Source organism: Ambystoma mexicanum, chromosome 5q, assembly GCF_040938575.1.
Source record: "Ambystoma mexicanum isolate Mex_15411 chromosome 5q, UKY_AmexF1_1, whole genome shotgun sequence".
NCBI classification, from domain to species: domain Eukaryota; kingdom Metazoa; phylum Chordata; class Amphibia; order Caudata; family Ambystomatidae; genus Ambystoma; species Ambystoma mexicanum.
Window position 1 is genome coordinate 1,374,536,370 of NC_090933.1, and position 21,737 is coordinate 1,374,558,106.

At 43.1% G+C, this 21,737-nt stretch overlaps 1 protein-coding gene across 2 annotated transcripts in view; it reads right to left on the reverse strand.

Moving 5' to 3' along the window:
• LOC138498731 (CD5 antigen-like) overlaps positions 1 to 21,737 on the reverse strand; it is a 437,221-nt gene that overhangs the window by 27,076 nt on the left and 388,408 nt on the right. For both annotated transcript variants that reach the window (XM_069622369.1, XM_069622368.1), the window contains one exon: positions 16,501 to 16,533. In XM_069622369.1, coding sequence (XP_069478470.1) covers positions 16,501 to 16,533 — 33 coding nt within the window. The remainder of the gene's footprint in view (positions 1 to 16,500; positions 16,534 to 21,737) is intronic.

Consider the following 21,737-nt stretch of genomic DNA (forward strand, 5'->3'; position numbering starts at 1 on the left):
ACACGTGTGCTAATACAAACAAGGCATAATATGAAGACCCACACTGCATGCACATCAGAGGCACATACAGGGAAACTAAACTAAGGAAGAAACAAACAGCATCACCAGAAAATGTTAATAGCATCACATTTCATCTTCATGTACACACATGAATTGTGTGTTTCAGGCCTGTTTATTGCCCCATATATGTGCACCATGAGCTGAGACCAAACCCTAATGAAAGTCATTTCAAATCATACGACAAGTGTAACGTCTAGATATATAGGACCTTTTCAATTTAAATATTCTGTCAGTGAAGAAAACCACTTGGCCTAGATAGGTCAGTGAACAAAAACAAGTGGCCCAGATATGTGATGTCATTGGTGATGTCGTCAATGACATTTGTGATGTTATCTTTGAAGTCCTAGGTGTTAGTCGTTGCAGTGCACGGTGGCGGCACGGGTTATGGTTCCTTAGCTTACCATAACTGGCGAATTTCTGAGGTTTTTCTGTTTTATTTGTAACTATAATATCCCTTCAACAAAGTTTTTCCACAGAATTTGATAGGTTTTTATTGGTGCAACTTAACCATAACGTCCCTTTAACACATGTTTTACACTATATATATTACATGGCCACGGTAGTGGCCATGTAGTTATGGTTAAGTTTCTGTTTCCATAGGAAGAGCACTTTTTGGGTGGTTTATAACTTCGCTCCCCCTGGACGAATCCTCACCAAACTTTCTAAAAAAAGTATATGGCCCACTCTGAATTACAACATTTGGTGAGGTTTGGTCCAGGGGGGGAAAAGTTATAGGGGGGGTCCCAAATTTGTTTTTTTCTCATAGACATAATGGGAAAAAACTTTGCTCACGCCTACAGCCCAAACCGCTGGATGGATTTACACCAAATTTGCGGCAGGAGCGGCGGCTTGGTCCCGAAAGCGTGCTTTTGTTAATTTGGTGTAAATCCGTCAGGGTCCTGATTATGTCCGCGGACATTTGGCGTGTTCGCTGATTGGATGGTGGAGAGCTTGGGGTGCGTCAGATTTTTGGGGGCGCCTGCGATCTTGCATCCGCGGACATCCGCGGACAGCGCGGTGACAAATGGTGGGGAAATACAATTTTGGCAAGTGTATTGGCATGTAAGACTGTTTGGGGATGGTGGGGGAGTAAGAGATGGGTCAAATGTTGTATTTATTTAGGTGGCAGGCACCTCTGTTGTGCTCCATGTGTCTGCGAACAGCCGCGCTGTCCTCAATGTCCGTAATCTATCAAACTGGGGTGTCCTAAGGACACTATACCTGTCCGTATTGTTCATAGACAAGTTGAAACTGTTCTAAGAACACACGCGGTGTCCTGAAATGTTCGTTAATAAACGAAATGGGAATGTCCTAAGGACACTATACCTGTCCGCACTGTTCGCAGGCAAGTTGAAAATGTTCTAAGGACTCCTATATTGTTCGCGGACATGAAAAGTTCCCATATGGCATAGTTAAAATGTTTGACTCTATGGGTGTGATCTATGGGGGTGATATGCTGTGTGTGGTGGTTGTGGCCAGGGCCTAGAGTCTTGGGTGCATGGCCAAGACCACATTTTTAAGCAACAAAGTTATAAGTCACTCTGGGTGTGATATGCTGCAGTGGTTGTGGACAGGGCCTAGAGTCTTGGGTGCATGGCCTTAGGCCATAGACCGTAGGCTATGCACCCAAGAATCTAGGCCCTGGCCACAACCACCGCAGTATATCACACACATAGATCACACCTATAGAATCAAATATGTATGAAATATTTGCAAATTTCCAGTTTAGAGTCTTGAGTGCATGGCCGAAAGCCATGCATCCAAGACCAAATGTATAAGTACCGAAGTTATACGCCACTATGGGTGTGATATGCTGCAGTGGTTGTGGACAGGGCCTAGAGTATTGGGTTGTACTTATTATAATATACTTACTGTTTGGTTTGGTAATTGGAGTACATATATTCTTTGTCAATTTCTATGATAAAAGAAAAGATCATGTTAGTATTGGTAGTTTGTAACGACTTATAACATTGAATAATAGAAATGTTTTATTCTTTTTGACCCTCATATTTAGTAGATTACAAACCAGTGTACTGTGCAATTTGCTCAGTTTCTGTGTTTGTTGCTAAAATCATTGGATCTGTGGGAAAAAAAAATCCATGTCGGATTAAAAAAAACCTTTTTTTGTTATGCTACAGTTTATTTGTTTGTTTGTTTTCAGTGTTCACTTGTTGTTTCTAGCTCTGTTGGCTTGTTGCAGATTTTTGGAGCAGTTAGATACCTGTTGGCATATTCTAACTGTTTATTTTTTGTTATAATGTAGTGGTAATGATTTATCTGGTTATTGCAAAATCTAGGTGCAGTTGGATACCTGTTGGCATATTCGAACTGTTTATTTTTTGATATAATTTAGTGGTGTTCATTTATCTGTTTAGTTGTTGTAGAATCTTGGAGCTGTTAGATACCTGTTGGCGTATTCTAACAGTTTATAGTTTTTTAATTGAAGTTTTGTTAATGTTTAAGTACAGATAAGTTATTACATTTTGGTTTTAAGAAGATTAAATAAGTGTTTGTAAGATTTGCTGGTAATCTCTGCTTTAGAGTAATGGTACTATCATTACATTCGAACCATCCACATTTATTCTTTATATATGCAGTGTAGTGACATGCATTGGTTGTGGCTCCTGCGTGGTAGATTATACCTATTGTTGTGAAGGTTTTCTTACCAAGTGATACTTGACCATGTGTGAATCCAGTCAGCTTGCAGTTGTTTTTGGTACCATTTGCATTGTAACGTAGAAGCATTAGTATTACGTATTTACTATGTGTTTGTATTAGTAAGGTGGAGCAATTATCCAAATTGAAGGTAGTACATAATCTACCATGGTTTGCATTTTGTACAAGTTGCTGAAATGGAATGGATTCACAATTAGGTATGGATATTATCATGATCTCTGCTTCCAAAAGGTCAGGGTTTTCCCAACTCCCATGGAAGCAGATCCATAACCCAGGTTCCGAGTGCCAACCAGTCCCAATTGGGACCTTTTGGACCCAGTCCTGGTGCCAGTGGCACCAGGCTCATAAATATGCCCAGTCCCAGCGCTGGAAGCGCCGGGCTCATAATGCTTGGGTGGACTTACCTGCAGCAGACCATGCTGCTTACTTGCCTGCCAGTTGAGCCTCTGATCCTCTTCTGTTTGGAACTACTTTTCCTGTTGGGTGGGGCAGGAGCCACTCCCTAGATTCAGAACACTGGAACTCTTCTGGAAGGCAGGAACTCTTTTCTTACCTAGGCGTGGCTGTGGAAGGAGACACCTAAGCACTACAGGAGGCTATTTAAACCACACCCGGTGGATGAATCTTGCTTTGCGTTATTCTGCATCCTCTGCAGCAGAACGCTCATCGTGTCTTCTGCATCGGATCCTGGGCCTAAGGAAAAAAGGCTTACCATCCTGAATCCAGTCTTCAGCAACACCTATAAAGACACGAAAGAACAGGTTAGCATTCCGGCATCTGAAAGAAAAAAGGCTTACCATCCTGAATCCAGTCTTCAGCAACACCTATAAAGAAAAGAAAGAACAGGTTAGCATCCCGGCATCTGAAAGACAAAAGCTTACCAACTCTTCGCACGCTCGGGAGGCCTTCGGCGCTGCATCCCGCATCTGAAAGACAAAACAAGGTGCATTTAAAGACATTGGGGAACTTTAATAGTCACGTGTCATTACTCCTTTCCACATCTAACCCAGTGGGTATTCCGGCACCCTGCAGCCGCTCCGAACTCGTACCTGCAAAATAAAAGACAGTTAGAGCGCATCGTGAAGCAGGCAACAAGCGCTTACTTACGTGCTTCCAGGCGCTTCTATTCATCACATGGACTCCATCTTCAACTCACTTCAGCCCGTCATCCGCCATCGCCGGAGCCCTGCAAAACAAGAGACATCATTACTAAAGACTTTAAAGACAATAGAATTACTCGAAACTTACCGTTCATGCAGTAAACGACGGACAGCAGTCCTCTGAAGTCAAGAGGCCTGCGCTACCTACCCAGTGAAGAAACTGGTTACAGCACCCTGCCCCGAGGCAGATGGAGAGCTCGGCATTCACTTACCTAAGGTGAGAGCGTTAACCTTTGGGGGTCTACAGGAGAGCAAAAAACGAAGAGATAGGGACACCCCAATAACCCCAGTTCATTAATCCCATATTTTCTATCTGCAGACATCTCACTCTTGAAGTCAGGCATACAGTGCACAGAGGTCCAGCCCAAAGAGCCAACCGGGTGCTACACATCACCTTTGAAGATACGGTAGCTGCCCAGTCAAGACCGGCGCCTCTGCGAGAATCAGGTGAGCGTTACAGAACGCAAAGCCTACCGCAAAACTCTCGCCCAGGCGCTATGGAAACCTCGGATACTGACCACCTAGCCCGGGTACTTGGGGAACTAAGGGCAGAAGTGCATGCAGTTCGTCAGGAAACGAATGCTCTAAGAAGGGAACTAATTATTTCCAAGGAGAGAACAGACGGTCTTGCTAGACAATTGCTACAGTCACAAGCCGGACAGACCCCGTTACCCGCATCAGGGGCAAATCTTCCTTCAACATCCTCTATGAATCCAGTGCAGATCAACCTACCTGGGAATGTACCTCTGGCTCCGCCCGAACGATTTTCTGGTGACCCAAAGAGGTTTGCAGTATTTATCAATCAGTGCCGGTTGCACTTCTTATGCCGGCCAGCAGCCTTTCCAACTGATCAAGCTAAAGTAGCTTTTGTACTTTCGTACCTTAGTGGCAATGCGGCAGACTGGTCGATCCCTCTAGTTAATCAAGACGATCCGGTTCTCCATGATTTTCAAGCCTTTCAGCTTAGTATGGAAAAACTGTTTGCAAGACATTCACAGGGGCAGGCCTTGGACAATGAGCTTCTTTCGTTGCGACAGGGTAATCAAGACCTTTTGGCTTATATTGCATCTTTCAATAGACTAATAGTGGAAACTCAATGGCCTGAGGACAAAAGGATTACGCTGTTTTATAGAGGTCTACGTGGAGAGCTCAAAGACGTTTTAGCCCAAGTAGTGAATCCCCCACAAGACTGTTCGGATTATATAGACTTGGTCGTTCAAATAGATCATAGACTGCAGAACAGGAAGGCCGACCGTTCCAAGTTTGATGCTCGAGTATTTTCCAAGTCGCCAACTCCTTCCAAAGGAGTAGACTCTGGGGAACCCATGCAAATAGGGGGTCTGAAAGGTCCTCTAACACAAAAGGAGCGGGAAAGGAGAAAACAGTTGCAATTATGCCTATATTGCGGAAACTCAGGGCACTTTCTTCGAGACTGTCCGGTGAAACCTGCCAAGAAGGCAGTAGGAGCTGCAGTTACCAAAGTTACAAACTCTGAGCAGGGAAACGACCTCGCCAGACAAGAATAGAGGTCCTCTTGCCGAGCGTGAAAACCAGTTCCGTGACCTCGCATTTCGTGATACCCATGGTCCTCATTAGCCCTGATAATCCGGATCGATTACATGCAATTGAAGCTTACGTCGACAGCGGTGCCATCGGCAATTATGTGGATCATGAAATGGTTTTGAGGATGAATCTAACTCTTTGTCCCAAGGCTGTAAAGGACGTCATTACTACAGTGGATGGTACGGAGATAGCCTCAGGGCCAGTAACGCATACCACTCAAGAGGTGACGCTAGTAAGTCAAGATGGACACCATGAGAAGATCGTGTTCGATGTGATCAAGGCCCCTCAGTTTCAGATTATTCTAGGAATACCTTGGTTAGAGAAACACAATCCTCTAATTGATTGGCGAGCAAGAACGGTCCAGTTTCCAGAATGTGTCTCTACTTGTCACCCTCCACCTGGTGTTGCACTGGCAGCAGTTTCTTCAGAGACTCCCCAGTTACCTCCCGAATACCTAGAATACCAAGATGTTTTCCGGAAGGATCAGGCTAACTCTCTACCTCCTCATAGGTCTTATGACTGCCAGATAGACCTGATACCTGGATCTACTCCTCCTTGTAATAGAATTTATGCCCTCACCGAGCCTGAGAACCTTCACCTTCGACAATACCTGGATCAATACCTGGCGAATGGGTTTATTCGTCCTTCCAAGTCCCCTCCTTCTTCAGCTTTGTTCTTCGTTCCAAAAAAGGAAGGAGACCTTAGAACTTGTATCGATTATCGCTCCCTGAACCAGATCACCGTTAAGAATAGATATCCGTTACCTTTGATCCCTGAACTCCTGGACCAAGTCAGAAAAGCATGCATATATACAAAGCTGGATCTTAGAGGAGCTTACCACTTGGTACGAGTAAAAGAGGGCGATGAATGGAAGACGGCCTTCCGCACCAAGTATGGGCTATTTGAATATCAGGTCATGCCCTTCGGACTTTTCAATGCCCCGGCCGCCTTTCAATATTTTATGAATGATGTCCTCAGAGAGCTCATAGATGTGTGTGTTGTTGTTTACATTGACGACATCCTCGTTTATTCTTCATCGGAATCTGAACATCGGAAACACGTGAAAATGGTCCTCGAAAGATTGCGTCAACACAAACTGTTCGCTAAATTGGAAAAATGTGTTTTCAACGTGACTGAAGTTGAATTCTTGGGATTCATATTATCAACTGGCGGAGTACGTATGGATTCAAAGAAGGTCGATGCAGTTCTCAAATGGCCATCACCATCCTCCGTAAAAGGTATGCAAAGCATGTTAGGCTTCGCTAACTTTTACCGCAGGTTTATCCCCGAATTCTCTCGAATAGTCCAGCCCATCACTGCCTTGTTAAAGAAAAACAAACGTTTTGAATGGTCTACCAAGGCGGAACAAGCTTTCCAGGATTTGAAGACTAAATTTATCTCTGCACCAATCTTAAAACACCCTCGCCCCGAACTCCCCTACATCGTGGAAACTGATGCTTCAAGCCTTGCCATGGGGGCAGTTCTATCACAAAAGGACCCGGTAACCAATCAGTTGCATCCCGTGGCATTTTGGTCCCGCAAATTCTCGCCTCCTGAAATCAATTACACGATTACTGACAAGGAACTTCTGGCTATCAAGTCTGCCTTTAAGGCTTGGCGGCATTATCTGCTGGGGGCCCGACAAACCGTTACTGTGATTACGGATCACCAAAACCTGCAATATTTGAAAACCGCAAAAGCCCAATCCTCTAGACAACTCCGTTGGGCATTATTCTTTGCCGAGTTTGACTTCATAATTACCTATCGACCTGGTACAAAGAACGGTAAAGCTGATGCCCTTTCTCGGATGGGAGTGGAAGAACACTTGATCAACCCTAAACCTGTACCAATCATTCCCGAACAAAGAATTCTGGGTGTAATCGCCACAGAATCCATAGAAGAAGTTAAGGATAAAGCCAGGCAACTTGTAACTCCAGCAGACATACAGAATTGGCATCTGCAGGGAAAGGACTTTGCAGTAAAGGACAACCTATTGTATTTCCAAGAACGATTATACCTACCCAGCACAGATTTACAGAAAAAAGTAATCTCTTGTTATCACGATTCTTTAATGGAAGGTCATCCCGGTATGGCCAAGACCTCAGAAAAGATCAAGCGCTACTTCTGGTGGCCGTCTTGGAAAAAAGATATCAGAGACTTTATACTGTCCTGTGGAGTATGCGCCCAAAACAAGAGTCAAAAGGAAAGACCAGCAGGCCTCTTACGCCCTATTGACATCCCACCTCGCCCTTGGCATACGCTTTCTATGGACTTCATCACCGATCTACCTCCATGCTCCGGATACAATACGATTCTAGTAATCGTGGACTTATTCTCCAAGATGGCGCATTTCATTCCGCACAAAGGCTTGCCAACAGCAGCAACTCTGGCCCGAGAATTTCTCGAAAACATCGTCCGACTACACGGTTTTCCTTCGGTTCTAATTTCGGATCGAGGTAGTCAATTTATTTCTCATTTTTGGCGAAGTTGCTGTCGGTCGACTCAAATTGATGTGAGACTATCGACCAGTCACCACCCTCAGACCGACAGACAAACCGAGAGGACCAATCAAACTCTGGAACAGTATTTACGCTGCATGCTGCAACAAACTGAAAAAACTTGGAAAGACATCCTTTGGATAGCCGAATATGCCTACAATAACTGTCCATTCGGGAACTGGGAAAACACCGTTTTTTCTTTTGTACGGCAGTCACCCTCGAACCTCGGAGTTGGATCCCCTCCAAGATCTTGAAACACCAGCAGTAGACTACCTGCATTCTACAATCACCCAAGCCTTTAAGGAAGCTGTTTCTCACCTTCAAAGGGCTAAAGAACAATACAAGAAAGGAGCAGATCAACATCGGAAGGAAGCCCCTCAATTTCAAGTAGGGGACCAAGTCTGGTTATCCACCAAATATCTACCTCTAAAAGGGCCACGCACATTCAACCCAAGATACCTTGGTCCCTATTCCATCACTACCATAGTAAACCCAGTAGCGGTCAAGTTGGACTTGCCCCCGCACATGAAGATACATCCGGTCTTCCACGTCTCTATTAAAACCCGTGCAACCTCAAACCCGACTAACTAAATCTCCAAAACCCATCCTAGTTGATGGAGAACTCGAGTTTGAAGTCAAAAGCATTCTGGACTCCAAGATCTCCAAATCTAAACTATTTTACCTAATTGACTGGAAAGGCTACGGCCCCCAAGAGAGATCCTGGGAACCTGCTGAATATGTCCACGCTCCTCGCCTAATCAAAAGATTTCACCGAACATTTCCTGACAAGCCAAAACCCCCGGAAAAGCCCGGTTTGGGAGGGGCCTTGAGGGGGGGTACTGTCATGATCTCTGCTTCCAAAAGGTCAGGGTTTTCCCAACTCCCTTGGAAGCAGATCCATAACCCAGGTTCCGAGTGCCAACCAGTCCCAATTGGGACCTTTTGGACCCAGTCCTGGCGCCAGTGGCACCAGGCTCATGAATATGCCCAGTCCCAGCGCTGGAAGCGCCGGGCTCATAATGCTTGGGTGGACTTACCTGCAGCAGACCATGCTGCTTACTTGCCTGCCAGTTGAGCCTCTGATCCTCTTCTGTTTGGAACTACTGTTCCTGTTGGGTGGGGCAGGAGCCACTCCCTAGATTCAGAACACTGGAACTCTTCTGGAAGGCAGGAACTCTTTTCTTACCTAGGCGTGGCTGTGGAAGGAGACACCTAAGCACTACAGGAGGCTATTTAAACCACACCCGGTGGATGAATCTTGCTTTGCGTTATTCTGCATCCTCTGCAGCAGAACGCTCATCGTGTCTTCTGCATCTGATCCTGGGCCTAAGGAAAAAGGCTTACCATCCTGAATCCAGTCTTCAGCAACACCTATAAAGACAAGAAAGAACAGGTTAGCATTATGGTCTTCAGTGACAGCGCTTCACTTACCTGGTCCATCGGCTGTCACCAACGCCTCGCGCTGCATTCCGGCATCTGAAAGACAAAGGCTTACCTACTCTTCGTGCGCTCCGGAGGTCTTCGCACTGCATTCCGGCATCTGAAAGACAAAAGCTTACCAACTCTTCGCACGCTCCGGAGGCCTTCGGCGCTGCATCCCGCATCTGAAAGACAAAACAAGGTGCGTTTAAAGACATTGGGGAACTTTAATACTCACGTGCCATTACTCCTTTCCACATCTAACCCAGTGGGTATTCCGGCACCCTGCAGCCGCTCCGAACTTGTACCTGCAAAATAAAAAGACAGTTAGAGCGCATCGTGAAGCAGGCAACAAGCGCTTACTTACGTGCTTCCAGGCGCTTTTATTCATCACACAGGTTCCATCTTCAACTCACTTCAGCCCGTCATCCGCCATCGCCGGAACCCTGCAAAACAAGAGACATCATTACTAAAGACTTTTAAAGACATTAGAATTACTCGAAACTTACCGTTCGTGTAGTAAACGACGGACAGCAGTCCTCTGAAGTCAAGAGGCCTGCTCCCCTTATCCAGTGAAGAAACTGGTTACAGCACCCTGCCCCGAAGCAGATGGAGAGCACGGCGTTCACTTACCTAAGGTGAGCGCGTTAACCTTTGGGGTTCTACAGGAGAAGAGAAAGGGAAGAAGAGAGACATTCAATAACCCAGTTCATTAATCCCATATTTTCTATCTGCAGACACCTTACCCTTCGAGTCAGACATACAGTGCACAGAGGTCCAGCCCAAAGAGCCAGCCGTGTGTTACACATCACCTTTGAAGATACGGTATACGCCCAGTCACATTACAGATATATACACAAAGCGCTCATTAGGGATTTGTTCCTGTGTCACATTGTTGCAGAGAGTGCATGTATGTTTCCACATGTATGAAATCTGGAAGATTTCATTTATAGGTATGTTTTTGTTTTTCAGTACTTGTAGTAAGTACATTAGAAATTCTTGTGGATCTTCCTGTGAGTTTATAGTGAATTTCACCATTCCAGCACAGAAGTCCAATACTTGTCTTATTCCATGAACAGTATACGTATTATCAGGATTGTTTGTTGCGTTTCTATGAAGTACTAACATTTGCAAACACAATTGGTCTGTACTGTGTAAGTAAATGTTGTCAACAATTGGTGGCAATTGAAATAGAATATTCAATGCTACATTTGCGTAGCAATTTACACCAGTTATATTTGAAAATTTAAATGGACCAGATAGGTCTGTGTCCAGGTCATTTTTTCGGAATGTGTGTTGCTTCTTTGAAGAACTACCCGAGTTACTTTCAGTAATAGGTTCTTCTTTGGTTGTGGTAATTGATGAAGTATTAGCTTCTTTTACTCTCTTTGGAGGATTTGCAGTGACATCCTGTTGCATTTCTGTTTGAATTAGTTTTCTTTTACAACCTTTTCCTTTTTGTGGAACAGGATATGTTTTTAGATGGGGGTGTATAGTGGAACGTAGTCTATTGTATTCTAAAATGCAAAGAATATTAGCGTTTACTTTACTTGCATTAAAGTTGATTAGAAATAGACCGGCAAGTGTACGTAAGCCTGATAGTGCTACGTAGCTCATGCCTTCTTTAAAGACTGTGTTACCAATATATATCAATGCTTTGTTGAGGGTAAGACCTTGTGATTTATGAATGGTGACTGTGTATGCTAGAGTTAGAGAAAATTGTTCTCTACGTACACACATGTCTTTGAAGAGAAGGAATCGAGCTATTGAGCGCCCTATCCTTTTCACTTCTGAAAGTTTGTCAAAGAGAATATTGACAAACTGAATGTTGTTGTCACGTGGGTATGTTTGAAAGCCAACAACTGTACCCAGTGCTCCATTAACTAGTCCTTGCTCCACGTCAAGGTTGCGTTTAAGCATTACTCTACAGTTTAAGGATAATTTTAATATTTTCTCCAAACCAGCTGTGTTGGAGATAGAATTTACTAAGGTATTTAGTCTTGTTGTGGCTTGTTGACACATGGGTAGTGTCATTCCATGTACGTCCAGTTTGTCTGTGGAGCAAATTTCAATTATTGGTTGCATTTCTTTTTTCAACATTGTTTCATTGAATTTGGAACTGCTTGCAAGAGTTGGCATTAAAACATACAATTGATATTTTGGTGCGATAATTGTTCCATAACATCAGTAGCACATGAGTTATGGCCATAAAGTGCATGGATGTGCCGGTTTTTAATATTGCTTGTGCTTCTTGAGATAGTACACCAACTCTAATACTTTTTAAAATGTTGGCGTAGGTAAGGTCTGCAGACTGTTGCATGTTTTCTGTTAATTCTCTGTATTGGAAATGTTGCCAAAGGTTGACATTTCCTATGCTGCCAACAGTTTTACGGCAGAGTTTGTGTCCTAAGGTTTTAAAAATAGGTTCCCCTTTCACTGGTGTCAATTGTAGAAGATCTCCGAAAACAATAATGTGTTTTCCTCCAAAGAGTTCTTCGTAGTTTGTTTTAAGTACTTCTTGTATTCTAAGGTGAATCAAAACCAACATTAGGTTGGAGACCATGCTCACTTCATCTATTAGTAGCATTTTCATTTGTTTTAACACTCTGTGTAGTTCCATTGCAGCTTCTGTAAAAAGTTTGTAATAGTCTAATTTGTTTTGGTGTTCTACTGGCAGGAGTCGTAATCGGTGTAAAGGGACTCTGCCTATGTTGTAGGCAGCTAAACCTGTGGGGGCAGTGACAACAGCTGACAGTTTGTTGTTTCTCAATTGTTGAAGGAACTTGCTGATGATTTTGATTAAGGGCGAGTGGAGAGAGGAAGATGTGGGGTGGACCTTATTTAGGTAGGAAGCAGGTCTTCTCGTGCTCCTTGACCGCAGTCTCGAAAGCACTCCGAAGTCTCTCCCCCCTGCAGAGTACTGCGTCGCAGTACATACACAAAACTGTGACCCTCGAAAGGTAAGGGTAATCAGCATTATCAATGGCCTGTGAGGCGGCTGGTGGGATGCGCTCTCCCACAGGAGTGTCCCTTGTGGTGAGAGGAGCGTAAACGGAGTATGCAGTAGAGGAACTCAACCTACTACACTCCTCGCAAGGTACAACCTTGCGAGTGGCCCCACCGTGGAACGACCTTAGATGTCGCTTCATAGTAGTCGTACCAAAGCTGTACGAACCAAGCTTCCCGCGACTCACTACCATTTTGCACTGGTTGCAGGTAACTTTGTTCGCACGCGCCTTGGGTACGTTACCATGAATGGTAAATAACCGCCACACCCAAGACTCACGGCGAGTGCTGGTAGTAGGGACTTCCACTACCTCATTCTCTTCCTCCTCTGGATCTTCCTCCTCTACATCCTCACGCCTGTTCCCCTCTTCAGGCCCTTGGGGAGGTGGTGGTGGTGGAGGGGGGGGTGGTGCTGAGGCAGATGTAGCACCAGGTGGTAGTAGAGGAGCCATGGATGCCATCAGGTTCCAGCAAAATCTGCAATATTGGCAGCAAAATTTTTGCAGTGTTCTGATATATAGCCAGAAACACAATGAGGATGAGCTCTGGGGTGTGGCCTTTTATAGGGGTGCTGGTGCGCAGTTTGCGGACAGCCACACTGTCCGCGGACAGATCGAACACTCCCAAAGGGCTCAAAAAGTCCCAAAAAGTATGTAGAAAGTCAGCGTCATTGTCTGGGACATGTGCTATGGTGATTTATTATTATAAAATACCGTGGATTGCCTGAAAAGGTACTTTTAAAAGGTTCAGGGACCCGGACAGTGTCCGCAATCAGAACATACGCTCAGCGTGGGCGCGGTCACATGGTGGCGTTGCAAACATGTCCGCGAAGGGAACGGGTGTCCGCAGGACACCAAATGCACGTGATCGTTTTTGCGCATGCGCCTTGGTGTTCTATGGACAGTGTTCGGGTCCTGAAACTAATTAAAAGTGCGACACAAGTGAAACAAACAGTTACGGACAGGTGGTTGTTCTTAGAACAGGTTCAACTTGCCCACGAACAGTACGGACAGGTATAGTGTCCTCAGGACACCCCCATTATGTTTATTTACGAACATTCTAGGACACTGCGCGTGTTCTTAGAACAGTTTCACTTTGCCCACGAAGAGTACGGACAGGCATAGTGTTTTCAGGACACCCCCATTTTGTTTGTTTACGAATATCACAGGACACCGCGTGTGTTCTTAGAACAGTTTCACCTTGCCTACGAACAGTACGGACCATCATAGTGTCCTCAGGACACCCCCATTTTGTTTATTTACGAACATCCTAGGACACTGCATGTGTTCTTAGAACAGTTTCAACTTGTCTACGAACAATACAGACAGGCATAGTGTCCTCAGGGCACCCCCATTTTGTTTGTTTATGAACATCCCAGGACACCACGTGTGTTCTTAGAACAGTTTCATTTTGCCTACGAACAGTACGGACAGGTACAGTGTCCTCAGGACAACCCCATTTGGTTAATTACGGACATCCCGGACACCCGCGCTGTCTGCGGACACTAAAACTGACTTTTTAAAAAAAACACAAAGGACTAAATTAATACACACATAACATTTATTTTTCATTATATTATATATATATATATATACAATGTATGGTAAAGAAGGGGAAGCAGAAACCAAAACAAACACAGGGGAATTGGGATTTTCAAAAGGATGGACACGAGAAGATGAAGGGATCGAAGTCTTATCAAAACGTTTTTCTTTGTGGGGAGAGTTTGGGGATAATTGATTGGGATATGGAGAGGGGGGACAGGTACATGTTGGACAATGATATCTAATTTTTTCCTTTATATGGTCCTCCACAAAATCTTTCAAAAGCTGCAAATTTGTCATTAGTTTATTCATTTTTTCTTCCATCCTCTGGAGAGTCTGTTGTAAAGTATCTTGTGTAATATTTTCAATGTTTGTATGGTCTGTTAAAAAAATATATATATATGTTAAGTGCACATAAAGTAATGCTTATTAATTTGATTATATAGAGAAGTGTCTACCATTAGTTTCACTATCTTCAGACATTTGACCATGTGGGAAATTCTCCTCAAGCCATTCTAAAGTACTTGACATTTCTGTAAGGAAAAAATATATATATATATATATTGCTTTTATTGTATCTAATATAGTCATTTTAGAAATATATAAGAAAAAAGAAGTTTACTTACTAGATTTTGGTAAGTTGTCTCCTCACAGTTCTGTAGATCTGCTGTTGCTCCTAGTTGTGCAGTTTCTGTGAGGTAATTATGTTACAAGCATATCTTTCTTGTTATGGTATATTCCATTTTAGTATACATGGTATTTAAATGGATGGTTGATGTGTTAGATGTATAGGTTCTACTTCTTATTTATTACTACATATAATGTGTTTGTGTGTTGGTTTTTCAACTTGTGCAGTGTTCATATAGCATGATATTACAATTTAAGATACCCCTGAGTTTTTGGGTAGTGTTGCTGTTGTCCCTGTCCGTCCGCGGACATTCGCACAGTCCGCGGACATCAAAATCACTAGCTGGGGGTTCAGTATGTTCTATGTTACATGTATATAAAGTCAGGGATATTATGGTTAAGTTGTGCTACTAAAAACCTATGAAATTTAGTAAATGAACTCTGTTAAAGGACGTTATGGTTCAAAGTAAAACCGAAAAACCCCTGAAATTCGGCAGTTATGGTAAGATAAGCAACCATAACTCGCGACACCATGCACTGCTAACACTAACACCCAGACATCAAAGATGACATCACAAATGTCATTGATGACATCACTGATGACATCACATGTCTGGCTCTCCCTTTTTTCCTTTACTGACATATCTAGGCCACATAGTTTTCTTCAGTAACAGTCAGGAACTAAACATTGAAAGGGTACTATATTTGCAGACTTAGGGTCAAGTCACATCATATGAAACATATACATAGCAGAAGACACAGGCTTGAAAGAGAGCAATCCTTTCTGTACATGAAGATAATCTTTAGGGTTATCAGCACTTTCTCATAGTTTTATTTTTATTACTCTACCTTCCCTGTATATGCTCATATTTGTATACATTGTACTCACTCTCCTTTCCTTAGGGTCCAGTCACATCATGTGATACACATACATATGGTAAGTAGCAGCTTTGAAACAGAGCAATCATTTCTCTGCATAAAGATAATCAGTTAGGTTATGAACTCTTTCTGCTACTACTTCTGCTTTTTTGTTTACTTCACTGTCCCTGTATATACTCATATTTGTATGTGTTGTTGTCTCTTTGTGTTTTGTCTGTAATAATGCAATCCTGTATTAAGTGGGTTTTATTATCTACTTATTACATGTTTCACAGAATGCACAACTCTAATAAGAAAGCAGTTATCATTTCACTATTCAACATGGCAAGATTATGAATATGCACCTTCATCATGTATGCTGCACACACTGCCTATGTTTCTGCATGAGTAGCTTAGTATACTGGATAGAACTTCATAATAGAATGCTATTTATATCAATGCATTGCTTAATGCACTAATTAGCTCATGATATTTATACCAATGATCCTTGACAGTTTTTGGTCAGCATTATAAGAATCCCTTGTACAGAGTTTTCATGAAAAGTAAATGCACATGTGATGTCATCAGTGATGTCATCAATGACATTTGTGATGTCATCTTTGATGTCCTGGGTGTTAGTCTTAGCAGTGCACGGTGGTGGCGCGAGTTATGGTTGCTTATCTTACCATAACTGCTGAATTTCAGGGGGTTTTCGATTTTACTTTGAACCATAACGTCCCTTTAACAAAGTTTTTTTACGGATATATATATCAATGAAAAAACTTTGTTAAAGGGACATTATGGTTAAGTTGCACTAATAAAAACCTATCAAATTCTGTGGAAAAACTTTGTTAAAGGGACGTTATAGACCAATTGCACTAATAAAAACCTATGAAATTCAAAGATAAAACGTTGTTAAAGTGACATTATGGTTACAAGTAAAATCGAAAAAGCCCAGAAATTCTCTAATGCACATACAAGGTCTAAACAGCTCAATATGAACTGTGCCAGGGCTACTTAGCCTGCTGGAGGAAAGGTGCATTAATCACATTATGAGCAATATATACATGCAGTCACATCAGTGATATTTACCTTTGTTGATGGTTGGGTCAAGAACCCGCCTCTCTGCAGAGATAAAAGAAGCAGACATTAGTATATATATTTCTTATATGCTTTTTATCAAATTTCAACAATGTCAAATAATAGCTTGATAACATTAGCCAGCAGTTCATATTATTAACAGTCATAAAACAGGAATATGAAAACATCAGATTTCAAAATAGCCACTATGTTAGTAGGAGAGAGGGGTCATTATTTACAGCGCGCCACTGACCGATGATGTGCTGCGCAACATACACATGCTCAGTTCCACAGAGCAGAATCGCGCAGCAAGGAAAGCGTTTAGGTTTAAAGCATGAACAAGGTGTAGGTTGCCTATCGGTACAGGCGAGCTCTCTGAAGTTTTCTGTTTTTAGCAGCAGGGCAGAGACATTAAGATGGGTATTATATTGATACGGTTTTACTTCCACTGCTTGATATTTACAGGAAGACACTTCCTAAGGGAGAATTTATAGGTAAATCACCCAGATGGCATTTATGACCAAGATTCCAAAAACAACAAATATTAACTAATGGACATATGATGAGAGGGCAAAATGGACCCTGTACTATCTTGTACTAATATCAGGCTAGTGCTCCGGTTTTGTACGATCGGACCGAAAAAAAGGTCCGACCGTACAAAATGAACGAAAAATGCTACCACCAAAGGTTCGAACACCAACAGTTTGAACCTTTGGTGGTAGCATTGCAAGTAAGTAAAAAAAAAAAAGACTGTGGGTGCTGCGGGGGTGTCCCACGCAACACCGTGCTCACTATACTGTGTGGCATAGTGAGCGGGGTGTTGCGGGGGACACCCCTGCAGCAAACCTGCAAAAAAAAAAACGAAAAAAAAACGGGGATGCAGGGGTGTCCCCCAGAACACGCGGCTCACTATACTTTACTACTTTACAGTATAGTGAGCGGGGGTTGTGGGGGAAAACCCTGCAGCCCCCGTAGTATGCAAGTGTGTTTGCATGAGAAAGGTGCAAACTTTTGGCAGTCTGCACCTTTCTCATGCAAACTTTCCGGCCGCGGCAAAATCAGCCACAGTCAGATCACTTAGAATCAGTGCTCCACGCCAAAACTTCAAAGATATTGTGGAGGTGGCTCTTGAAGGAGGAGGATAAGGTGGTAAAGTGTCTCCAATACGCCACCACAATGAAACAAGAGCATGTCTACATACCAGCAACAAAAAAGTGCTCCCAATAAACCTGCTGAGAAAAAGGAGTACTCCCAAGTCATCACCACCGTGAAAATAGTGCACCTAATTCATCACCACATAGAAACAAAAGTACAAAATGAATACTCCCAATATACCCACCAAAAGAATAAACATGAGCAAACCGAGTGCACCAATACCATGAAAAAAGAGTGCTACTAATTCACCACCACTGAGAAAAAAGAGTGCACCTAGTGCATCACCAGCGAGAAATAAAAGTGTAAAAAAGAGTGCTCCCAATATATCAACTGAGAAATAAAAGAACACACCGGGTACACCATTACTGAGAAAAAGAGGGATCCTATTTCATCGCCACTGAGAAAAAGAGTGCACCTAATTTATCACCAGCGAGTAACAAAAGTGCAAAAAGAGTGCTCACAATATACCAACTGAAAAATAAAAGAACACACCAGGTACACCATTACTGATGAAATGAGTGCAACTAATGTAGCACAACTGAGAAAAAGAGTGCACCAAATGCATCCCCACAGTTACTGACCTGACAACAGTCGTATGGTTTTCTCATGTTATTTTTGGCCCAGATTTGAAAAAGCCTCAGGCGAGCCGAAACACGTGTAATCAACATGAAGAGGGCATTTTTTGTTTGATTGTTCATTAAAACCTAGTATATATATATACTTAATGGCGCTGAGTCCTGGAGTTCTCTTTTATTACTGAGAAATAAAAGAACACAATGGGTACACTGCTACTGAGAAAAAGAGTACTCCTGATTCACCACCACCAAGAAAAAAAAAGAGTGCAACTAATGCAGCACAACTGAGAAAAAGAGTGCACCAAATTCATCTCCGCATAGAAACAAAAGTGTAAAATGAGCGCTCCCAATATACCCACTGAAAAAAAAAACATGAGCAAACCCAATGCACCAATACCATGAAAAAAGAGTGTTCCTAATTCACCACCACTGAGAAAAATAGTGCATCTAATGCATCCCCAGCGAGAAACCAAAGTGTAAAAAGAGTGCTCACAATATACCCACTAAAAATAACAAGAACAAACAGCTGCAGAGAAAAAAGAGTGCTCCTAATTTACCACCAATGGTAGAAAAGTGTATTCCTAATTCATCACCAGTGAGAAACAAAAGTGAGAAAAGAGTGCTCCCAATATACCAACTGAGAAATAAAAGAACACACTGGGTACACCAATATGGATTAAAAGAGTGCTCCTGATTCAACACCACCGACAAAAAGAGTGCACAAAATTCATCACCACAGAGAAACAAAAGTGTAAAAAGAGTGCTCCCAATATACCCACCAAAAGAATAAACATGAGCAAACCGAGTGCACCAATACCATGAAAAAAGAGTGCTACTAATTCACCACCACTGAGAAAAAAGAGTGCCCCTAGTGCATCACCAGCGAGAAATAAAAGTATAAAAAAAGAGTGCTCCCAATATATCAACTGAGAAATAAAAGATCACACTGAGTACACCACTACTGAGAAAAAGAGTGATCCTATTTCATCACCACTGAGAAAAAATAGTGCACCTAATTCATCACCAGCGAGTAACAAAAGTGCAAAAAGAGTGCTCACAATATACCAACTGAAAAATAACACACCAGGTACACCATTACTGAGAAAATGAGTGCAACTAATGTAGCACAACTGAGAAAAAGAGTGCAACAAATGCATCCCCACAGAGAAACAAAAGTGTAATAAGAGTGCTCCCAATATACCCACCGAAAAAAAAAACATGAGTAAACCGAGTGCACCCATACCGTTTATTTATTTACTTATTGTTTGCTTGTTAGGCGCTTATACAGGAAATAAATTATGTTTGAAAGTGCCCACAGGGATCATGTGATAGCAGTACAATTAAATACAAACAATACAGAGGAGGAAGGGACGACCAAATCTAATATTCCTTGTGAGTATTCAGAATGGGCCAGTGCAGGAAGGAAGAGGGCAGTGGGGTAAGTGCTGTGGTGTCTGTGCTCGAAGGGTGAGCTGCATATGAAGTGCAAGGTATGGTAAGTGCTATGCAGCCAGGAGCCACGTTGGGTGGAAAGTGTGAATCTCCAGTGCAAAGGGTGTGCATAGGCAAGTGCTGAGGAAGACAGATGCTGGGGAGAATAGGGTCCAAGACACCAATCACAGCAAGTGTGGGATTAGCAGAGGAAGGAAGAAGGGAAGGAGCAGGAAAAGAGGAGTGTTGTGAGGTGCTTTCGGAACCTCAGAATATCCTGCTCAAGATGCAGAGGGAGGGGAAAGCTATTCCAGAGGAGGGATCCAGCTGAGGAAAGCAAGTGACCTCTTGTTTAGTGAAACGCTTTACACACAGAGAGTTGGTGCCAGAGGAGCGCAGAGTTCTAGAAGGAGAGTATTTGGTAAGAGAGAGATGCAGATAGTGTGAAAAAAGAGTGCTCCTAATCAGTGAGAAACAAAAGTGTAAAAAGAGTGTTCCCAATATACCCACTGAACATAACAAGAGCAAATCGAGTGCCCCATGGCAGAGAAAAAAGAGTGCTCCTAATTAGCCAGCAATCGGAGAAAAGAGTATGCCTAATTCATCACCAGCGAGAAACAAAAGTGTAAAAAGAGTGCTCCCAATATACCCACTGAGAAAAAACATTACCAAACCCAGTGCACCAATCCCGAGAAAAAAGAGTGCTCCTAATTCATTACCACTGAGAAAAGAGTACACTAAATTCATCACCACTGTTAGGGAGAATTCTCCAGAATGGCTAATTTCCCTTACCTACTGAGTCCCCCAGCAGCTTTGCTGGATTTCTAGGGTTTCATTTTTTCACTTCGTAAGAGTGTGAGCCTTTTACCCACTCTTACATGTATTTTGCTGTGTGTGTTTTTACCTAATGTGTGATCTTGGGCTTTGGAGCCTCACATACTCCATGGGCATCATTTTTTTCTGTGTTACACAGCACCTTCAGTGCAGTGACACAGGGTTGTCTTTTAGACTTCCCACTGACTCCATTTTTCTGGGTCTGACTACTGTCTCCCAGAAGAATGTAAAGTTACCATTAACTTTATTTAGTCACTTTAAACCAGAGACCCAGTACGCCCCATCTTACATGGAGTATTGGAAAGGGTTAATTCTTATCCCTTTTTGTCTGTTTCTCTTGGATCATTGTTTTGCTCCCTTTTCATCAAGACTTGGCTGGTGGCAGTGGTAAGTACCCTATTCTTTTATACCGCGGTTATCTTAAATAACCATGGTATTGTTTTAGGTTATCTTGGTAGCCTCAAACTTAAATCCGCTTGACCATATACGTTTTTGTATAAGGCTCCGGTTGGGTTTATTCGCCATTTCTTTTTGTAAAAATCTTTCTCGTGTTTTACTCTGCACGCCAAACCAGGTCTGGTCCCTTTGTTTGCTGTCTTTTTGCGGGCTTCTGCACAGAAGCCCTCCTTAAGGCGTCTGAAAGTCTGGGTAGGCAGGATGTGAGGGAGGGGTCTTAGGACCCCTGCCATGGGTTCCCTTGGTAACCCAAGTCCCACTCCTGTTTGATTGGCTGGGTGACTGTCCTTGCCAGGACAGCCGCCCTGCTATGTGATTGACAGCCAGGCTGTGTGAATGGTGGAAAACTGCATACAAAGCAGGTCTCTGGGTCTGGAAAGGCAGAGTCGCCACGGGAATGAAAGAACCAATGAGGGGCTGACAGAAGAGGACCCCTACCATGACTGAACCGCCCGGTGAAGCCCTGCTGCAGGTCCGAATCTTCAAACTCCAACGACAGAGAGGATCCTCCAGGAATCTTCTTCCCTCGAGCTGGTGGGATCAACCAGTTCACCCAAACTTCAAGCCAGGACCCCTCCTCTGGTCGAATTTGCTGTACAGAGATACAGTGGGCCGGATAGCCAGGAAGGTCAGACCCTGCTTGGGTTTTAAGGAGCGCACCTTTTATTTCTTGTTTTGCTCTGCTGCTGGTTTCTTCCCTGGGTAGTGCAGGACCCTCTAGTCTTCCTACTTCTATTCAGTCGGACAGTCGCTTCAGGAACCGTGACCCTGCAGGAACTACCAGGAACGTCCGCCACA